This window comes from Chiloscyllium plagiosum, chromosome 38 (genome assembly GCF_004010195.1).
Source record: "Chiloscyllium plagiosum isolate BGI_BamShark_2017 chromosome 38, ASM401019v2, whole genome shotgun sequence".
In the NCBI taxonomy this organism is placed as follows: domain Eukaryota; kingdom Metazoa; phylum Chordata; class Chondrichthyes; order Orectolobiformes; family Hemiscylliidae; genus Chiloscyllium; species Chiloscyllium plagiosum.
The window spans coordinates 27,845,656-27,854,743 of record NC_057747.1 but is presented as its reverse complement, the minus strand read 5'-3'; the positions used below and the strand labels follow the sequence as shown (position 1 = coordinate 27,854,743).

General features: G+C 39.3%; 1 protein-coding gene across 2 annotated transcripts in view; it reads right to left on the bottom strand.

Annotated features, from left to right (window-relative positions):
• The window catches only part of LOC122541948 (protein transport protein Sec24C-like), a 71,886-nt gene that overhangs the window by 14,158 nt on the left and 48,640 nt on the right, over positions 1 to 9,088 (bottom strand). For both annotated transcript variants that reach the window (XM_043679234.1, XM_043679235.1), the window contains 8 exons: positions 8,086 to 8,224; positions 7,446 to 7,561; positions 6,236 to 6,360; positions 4,761 to 4,952; positions 3,982 to 4,075; positions 3,382 to 3,498; positions 2,340 to 2,510; positions 360 to 456 (listed from right to left, as the gene is read on the bottom strand). In XM_043679234.1, coding sequence (XP_043535169.1) covers positions 360 to 456; positions 2,340 to 2,510; positions 3,382 to 3,498; positions 3,982 to 4,075; positions 4,761 to 4,952; positions 6,236 to 6,360; positions 7,446 to 7,561; positions 8,086 to 8,224 — 1,051 coding nt within the window. The remainder of the gene's footprint in view (positions 1 to 359; positions 457 to 2,339; positions 2,511 to 3,381; positions 3,499 to 3,981; positions 4,076 to 4,760; positions 4,953 to 6,235; positions 6,361 to 7,445; positions 7,562 to 8,085; positions 8,225 to 9,088) is intronic.

Genomic DNA, 9,088 nt, shown 5'->3' with positions numbered 1-9,088 from the left:
TTTCACGCAGAGGGTAGTACGCGTATGGAATGAGCTGCCAGAGGATGTGGAGGAGGCTGGTACAACTGCAACATTTAAGAGGCATTTGGATGAGTATATGAATAGGAAGGGTTTGGAGGGATATGGGCCAGGTGCTGGCAGGTGGGACAAGATTGGGTTGGGATATCAGGTCGGCATGGATGGGTTGGACCGAAGGGTCTGTTTCCATGCTGTACATCTCTATGACTCTAAGTGACTGTGGAAGTACGTCACCTAAGAAACAGCTATAGAGGTACAAAGGCCTGTATACACTTCTAAACTGTACATATAATATTTTAAGATTTAGATTGTTAAATTCAACAACTGATGAACTGGTATACCTGTGCTGGTGCGCACCCGCATCACTGCGTCAAACCCAATCACTTTTCGGACATCTCTGTGCAGATCATTTAGGAAGCGGTCCCCATCTACTTGTGCCTGACAGCAAACAAATAGCACTTGAAAATTGTTGCTAATTGCAGTCTACAAATATGATCCACTACAGACAGCCTTGTAACAGAATTTTTTAACTTCTGATTATATTTGGCAGTTCTTTGATGCACTTTGATCACAGCCTAATAGGCCAGCTACTTAACTTAAAATTGAAAACAAATTCTATAGTTTATGTCAATGGGTTAAAAAAATATTGGAAAAATCTCCAAGATTTCCCCAGGTTTCCATTCATAGCCCTTTATCATACAAGTAGAGGCCATTTGGTTCATTAACTCCATGTCCACCCTCCACAGAGCAATCCAATGGATCCTATTTCCCCCACCACCCTGGGAAACGCAGGTTGCAATGAGGACTGATATGTCGAGTGATCAACAGTGAGCGAATGCAGAGTGAGGTCTGCAAGTTATACAATGACATGCCCAGGAATTCAAGCAGAGTTGGCAAACCTAATTGTCAGAAATGATGTGGATCAATCTACCCAAATTGATTCTTTATTAGATCAGATCGACGTTTAAACACAAGAAAATTTTAAATATTAAATCACAGCTTTTGGCAAACTGAGCTCAAAAAATTGACATCTTCCTATTTGCCTCAAGGATATTCAGTACATTTGATTAAAAGCTAAATTAAGAGACAAGGTCATAAAACATCTCTTCTATTGAATAGCTAGTTCGAAACTGAAATACCTTGGTTCTACATAAATAGAATCAGAAAAATGTACAGTACAGAGGCCATTCAAATACCCATGTAATATTTGAGCACAAGCTGACAGCACGTCAAAATAGGTACCTCCTATTTCAAAACAGAATTAGACAAACTATTGAAGCTTCAGGTCGAATACTTGGGGTTCACCATTCTCTACCTTCGTACCAACGGCACCCTTTAGCTGGTCAGGTAGCCCAAATTTAGACCTCTTCAAGATTATTGTGTCATTTAGGTGACATGGGTGGCCGGACAGATACCTACTCCATTGCTTTTTTAAAAATTTATTGAAGGTTTCATCCTCCAGCTTGTTGATTAAGACCACAGGTACAGGTTTCTCTTCTCCACACTGCAGTGCAGATAATTTGCTCTATTTGCATCAAGCACAGTCACAGCAAAACAGCAGCCAGTTCCCCTTTTCTAACAATTTATTCATTAGCTCTCATTCATTACACCACAAAAACAATCTGAGGACAGTTCTCAGGATCACTTCAGTTTATTTGAAGCAAAAGCTCGCGACTGCTGCTTAATCCTATCCAGTGCACAGAAATAGCAGAGGTGTGACCTGCACTCAAAGCTTAAAGAATTTAGAATTCCACAACAGAAGGCCAGGGTTTCCAAACAGACAAATAAAAAACATTGATTTTTACATTTAATTCAGGTGAAAGAGCAATTTAAAAATCAATTCATTCCAAGTAACAGCTGAAGAATCACCATCCTTTAACCCAGCTCACCAAAAGTGAGGGCTGTGTGAAACATGACTTGTTCTAATTCTCCCCAATAGCATGGGGGTATTATAAATGATAATATGAGTGATTGTATAATTATTTTATCTAATGCTAGCCCACAAATAATTAAGGAATTTAATTTCCCAATTTGACACGATGGGATTCAAGTTCTCGGCTGAGGGATTGGAGGCAGAGTACCTCGATGATTGAGAACATAGCTCAATAACAACAGGATGGGCAACAAATGTTGGTCTTGCCAATGACTCGCACATCTCTTAAACAACTCTTCTTAAAAAATGAAGGATGGATGGCCAATTCTTAGATAATATAGCTTCAAAAGAATTGTTGACAAGTTTGATATTTGTGCTGGTGGAGGCAAGTTAACCATAAGGACAGTTATGAAATTCATATAGTAATTGTACAAATTATAAACATTACCTGGAAAAATGTGTACTTGTAAATAGAACCTCCAGTTTGGTAAGTTACCAACCCTAAAGTAGCCACATCCACATACTGATTGGGAAAGAGGAAGAGATCCACACAGCAGCCTTGTGCCACACATTCCTTGGCGAGGTTATTGTAGAAACTAGTCTGAGGTTGAAACAGAACCTGCAAGATTAAAGCATACTTTTAGTAAATAGAAACACATGATAATTAAGACACATTTGATCAGGTTGTTACATGGTGTGTGAACTTATTACTGGTTTGCCTTTTAACCCAATTTCACATTCCATGATTTGAGTTAATATAACTCAACCACCTAAGCATTCTACGTGATTATTCTGATAACATTGTGTAGCTTCAGGTTTCTTTTAAATGCAAGAAGTCCCACAAACCTTTTTCAAGTGTTTCTCCTCCATCACTGGCCCACCAAAGTCCTCCTATCTTTTGTGTCTTTCATCCATATTCACTCTCTCCCGTTCTTTCTGGGGTCTAAATTCCTACTTCCTAGCCACTCTGTCCTCATCAATTTTTGCATATCTATCCTCATTACTTACTGACTTTCTGCCATAATTAACCACCGACGCAGGATCAAAACTGTGCAGAACCAAACTGCTATTTAGTCAGTCAGTTAGACCAGCCAATATTGCAATCATTGAGGTACTCGGCCTCCAATCCCTCGGCCGAGAACTTGAATCCCATCGTGTCAAATTGGGAAATTAAATTCCTTAATTATTTGTGGGCTAGCATTAGATAAAATAATTATACAATCACTCATATTATCATTTATAAACCCAGCCAATTCACTAATGCCCTCAAGGGTTTGGAACCAGCCAGCCCTACTTGGCCTGCACATGCCAGTACCAAGTTAACTCAATGCACTCAGGACAGGCAGAATCAGGAATGAAACATTGCTGGCGTCATCACATCCCAGAAACAAATATCAATCAAAATGCATTGTTCAACTTCTATCAAACACAACATCAGTCTTCTAAATAACAAATTTAAAGTTACAAAAAAGGCATAATGACAATCCTACTTTTTCCTTGTCTGTGTTAATAAGCTTCTTGTCATCCCTATTCTTCAATTTTCCAGGTGCTTCAGCCAAAGGCAAAGTTGAGTGAAATATGAACAATTTACCAGCACACTCTGCTGCCTGTAATTATAAAACACATAATGAGGGAAGAAACTCAACAGTCAAGTGATATCATAGCAAATACTGGTATCCATGTTCTATAGCAAAACAGAACTCAGGACCGAAGCACAGCAACATTTCCAAATAAAAGCAGGGTGACTTCCTCAATTAAATACAAATTACTTGCAGGGATTCCATCCCAGTAACAATAGCAGTGGAATCTCCAGATGGGACTGACAGAGGCCGCGTTACTCAATCATATCCATCTACTGACAGCATGTGGACTGCAGCAGTTCAAGGCACAGCTCACCACCACCTTTTAAAGGGCAATTAGGGACAGGCAATGAATACTTGCAAGTCAGCGATGCCCAAGTCCCAGGAGAGAATATTAAAAAGTTGCAGATCAGGCACAAGAGACCAAAAAAAAAACTGTTTTTTTACCAGAACTAATTCAAGTCAAAATGAATACTCAAAAATAATTCTGGATGTGAATGCAAGTTTTACCTTAAGAGCTTCCAAACCAGCCTGAATGACTGGTCCAAACACAGTCTCAGTCTCTCGTGTGTCAGCAAACATCTCAGGAATCTGTTCTAACAAACTGGAACAGGAGTGGACACAAATCAATTTGTTATCATTGCTGAATCATTTGCTTAACAGCAGCAAGATTAATTCAGTTTTGTTAACCTCATGGCATACATTCAACTGATTGTGCTGTGCTACGATTTGTCAAACATCATAGTCAGATCAAATGGCAGATATGGGGAACTCTACTTCTGTACTTTCAATCACTTCCACCTCTCCCAAGATCCATTTCAGTAAGCAGGAATAGGTTATGGAGCTGGAACGTATTGCAGAGGTTGAGTTCTCAGATTCAAATATCACCACAGCAAACTGCTAAACTGTTTTCAATAAACCTGCTAATGTGTCAAATGCATCTGAAAAGAAATGCTGTGGAATCTGCTCAACTGAAGTCTAAAAGCTTGCACAGATCCAAATCCAACCGAATCTTCAAGTCTCAAAGACAGTTCCACAGAGAGACATTCCACAAGATTATTCAGATTATTATAAAACAAATATTTGTTCACATTTCCAACTGTTAATATCGATCCAGGAGGAATGGGTTTGGGGGTTAGACACACAGGATAAAATGTGGTCATCACTAAACAACAGATAGAATTCCAAGTATGAACATTACACTCCACAATACTGCATGTTTGAAGTTTTGTGAAAACTGGTGAGATACATACAATGCTGTAGGATCACCAGTGGCTTAGAGTCCTCACCTGTTTATCACAGCCCGCGATTCATTTATGTTAACCAGGAATCCATCAAGCAATGGTACAAACATGTCAGTAATATCAGACACCACCATCATTTGTGGCTGGGCTAATGAGCTTTTCACATTGTAAAAATGCAGAACTTTGTTGTAAGTTACAAATCCAACCCTTATTGCCGATTCTTCTGCATTGCCCTCCCTAGAGAAGATGAAACAAGTTTAAAAATAGGCCATAATTCTTTCACAGCACAAGTCACATTAGGACATGAATGAAGTACCTCAAATAAACTGCTGCAGGCTGGAACACTACAACACACCTACCTTTCGCAAATGATTAGGGCAACAAACAGTGGCAGCAGACTTTCCAGTAAAGAAATTTCTCACTGGGTGCACAGGAATGATCTTTATTTCTTAAACCATTATGGTTACAGACATTCAACTAATCTGCTACAAGAAGTGAATAAAATTCAATTCAATTGGGACATAAGTAGTGTCCCAATAGGAATTTGAATAATGGTCAGAAAACAAAGAGCTGTGATGAGCAATTACTTTTAAAACTAGGTAGTGTTGTACAGTGCTGGTCGTGGGTGTTGGGTGAGGACAACTGCTCTTTCAAAGATATTATGATTGAGGGTATACAAGGAATAATATCAACGTTCAGATGACACCACATAGTTGGAAATGAAGTCAGCAGTGGGGAAGATAGGAAGGGATGCCAAGAGCACAGATAAAATTTAATGGCAAGGTGTGATGTAGTGTGTTTTAGAAGGAACAATGAAAATAAATATAAACTTACTGTACAACATAAAAGGGCTCCAAAACAAGATAAGGTGGTTTACAGTGCTGTTAGGGGAGGGAGATCTCGAGACATGGAAGGAACAATGATATATTTCAGGATGGAAATTTTTTTGAAGGGAAACTTGCCGCTAATGGAGTTCCCATGTATCTGCTACCCTTGCCCTTCTAGAGTGTAGAGGTCACAGGTTAGAAGGTTGATAGTCAGAATAGAAAAGGTGATGCTAAATCTTTATACATTGCTACTTAGGTCTCAGCTAGAGTACCATTCTATATTCATAGCATAGGTATTCATGATATAACATGAGTTTTGTCAATGCAAATTGGCTATAATGCAATTGACAAATAGTGGTCACTGTTTAGATAATGCAAACTTTCTACTGTACAGGTATGGTGATTTTCTACAGCTCGAGACTGCACATGAATGCAACCATTGTGTTATACCTGAAATACCTGTACTACACTTTTGGAGGGATGTCACAACTTCTGCAGAAGAAATTTACTGGAATGGTACATGGACCTATAGAAAAAGGGACAAGTTTTCCTTACAAAACAGAATCATTTCAAATGTGTGAGTGGATGACAACTTATTTCAATTAGGGGGATGCATGACAGGAGCACCATTACTGAGAAATTACTGACATAGTGCTTTATGATCATTCACGTCAATAGTAAATGCGCTCTCACCTTGGAAGGTAATCTAATAGAGTTTTAAGCTCCTCACATAGCAGTTGAACAAGCCCACTCTTCAGTGCATTGTAAGACACATCAATCATAAAGATGAAAGCAGGTGGATTAGGGATTTTGTTGTTCTGAAAAAGAAGCCCTTTATGAAATTTGCGATGAAGCATATCAACTTCATTGCCTACAGTATTAAGTTTGGCTACTACTGAATTCTATAACATGCACTAAACAGTCACATACTGAGCGACTATTAAAGCAGCACATTGGAGAGTTTCATACACAAGTACCATCCAAGTATAATTTTCTTCAGCAAGGGAAGCAAGAAGGGGAAAAGCTGGGATAGGAAAATCCTGCAAAACAGATGATTCAATTGCAGTGTTCCCAATGTTACAAACAGGTTGAAGTGTACAACAGGAAGGAGGTGCTCCCCTGTCTTCCTTTCATTAATTCATGGGATTTGGCCTTCTGGCTGAGCGAGCATTTGTGGACAGGATTAACTGGAAATGAGTATTATCTTGGGAAAAGTTGAAAAAAATGTGCAAATACATTATCACTCTGTAGTACATCCTCTCAAAGCTGCCAAAAACCTGTCCAAATTTGGCACACTTAAGGTGAAAATCACTGATAAACTTTAATAAATTTCTATGATACAGCAGTGGTTCCAGAAACATACTTGCACCCAATTTTGTGCTGTGGGAATGGAGCTTGTAATCAAATCACACATGAATGCTCCCAGTTGACGGCTTCTCCTATTCATACATATTTCTGTTAATATTGCTTTAAGTCAGTTGTAGACATGTTGCTATGCTTTCATTGACAAAGCACTGCACAGATGCACGCATTATAAAAACAGTTACCTAGCAACTGCATTAGTGTATCTGACAACAAGCAAACCAGTACTAGGATACTTGACTAAACATTCAGAGTAAGCTATGGGATATTAGGACAAGTCTGAATTCTCCCCAGGCTACTGTACTGTTTAATTTGCAAATGTGCAGGGTGACAGATTTTGCAAGCAGAAATATATTTATCGAGCTCTATCAAACAAAACTATGAATCATTGAAATCATTAATATGGAAGTTCTATCCTGCAATCATAGGTAATGTAAATGAGAATATGCAGAATATATTGTGGCTGCGTGAATTATAATCAGAAGTTTTAAAACTTATCATTTACCTAACAAATAAATAAAATGGATCAATGTAATAATACCTTGCAGTAGTCTACAGTAGCTAAAAATTCATAGGAACCAAGCGACAGTTCTGGTCGGTCATAGCAGTCCATTCGCTTGCCGGTGTGATCCAAATGTTGGAAATAATGAGGCAGTACTGAAGAAAGAGAAAAAACTAGTTACAGTACAACATACTGGATACACCAGAATAAGGAATTAGGAAGGATGGAAAGGGCACTTAAACAATTCAGTCACCGATTACAAAACTAACTCCAAAAATGTCAATCCTGCATTGCCAAAAAACAGCATGTTAAAGCACCAAAAAGCAGAGTCACCATCGGATGACGGTCCTTACATCCTGTACAACAGGCAGCCATGAGTTATGAAGCCACAGTTCAAGATGATCAGAGGCGTTTTGAACAGCAATTTACTCGAGTGTCAACCGAGGGATGCTTTTCAACTCTGCCCACTACCAAGTCTGCAATGATGTCAAAAGAAAGGTAGAACATCTAAGCTCTGACGTGGAGCCCCTTGATCTATTCAGCAACCTCCAACATGGTGCTGCATGAAGATTTGTGAACTTGACTGTGCTGTACTTCAGTAGCGTTTTCTACGAGACCCCTTCATGTTTAACCTCCAAGTGGCTCAACAACTGGCTTCGAAAAGAATAAAAGGTATTACCTTCAGTGACACAGCTGCAGAACGCACACTGAAACTTCCGTCCACCTTCAATAAACTGCATATAGGGGCACATATAAGCCTTGCACCTATTGCACCTTATTGGACCAGTCTCCCCATGGTCCACAATATAAGGGGGTGCCTGGAAGACAAAATATGAATGTTTCTTTGAATCAAGAAAAACCCTGAGGAAATGTCAAATTTACAGAACAGAGGTTATAAATTCTTTTGCACAATTGCATTATGGCACATTTCAGATACACTTGAGTAAGAGTCGATCTCATGGCCAAATAACCTGGAATTTTCCATCTATCTCGCGTAGAGGTTGACCCTAGCTCTTCATAGGTAACAGATCAACATTTATGAGTCAGTGTGCCGGCCACCACGTCCCACTCTAGCTTTCCGGTCTGCTGGTTGTTCCCCTCCACTCCCAGTCCGCTGGTGGTTATGTTCCGGCTCTGGGTTTTCAGAATTACCAATAATTCATTTTTATTGTTTAGTTTTTTTAAAGATCAATTGGGCTAATGATATGGTATGAATTTTGATAGGCATGAATTTCAGCCCCTCAAAAGTAGTTTCCATGTAATAGTTGACTCCATAAATTTAACCTTAAAAAGTAGTCAAAACATTTGTCAATTACTTGAGTATGTACAGTAGGTTAGCAACAAATCGTTCACATCAACCACTTAAATACCAAAGTGCAAATTTATAAAGGCATGTTTACACATACAGGGTTCTCAACTTTGCATTTTTAACCAAATTATTTCTGAAACACCCTCACTTGTCACAAAGAGAAATAAAACTGCCAATTTGCATAAGGTCCCACACTCAAATGAGGTAACCAGTGAGACTGTTTCAGTGATGTTCACTCAGACATTAATATTGACCTGTAAAGACCACTCCCTCCGTGACTCCCTCGTCAGATCCACACCCCCCACCAACCCAACCTCCACTCCCGGCACCTTCCCCTGCAACCGCAGGAGGTGCAAGACTTGCGCCCACACCT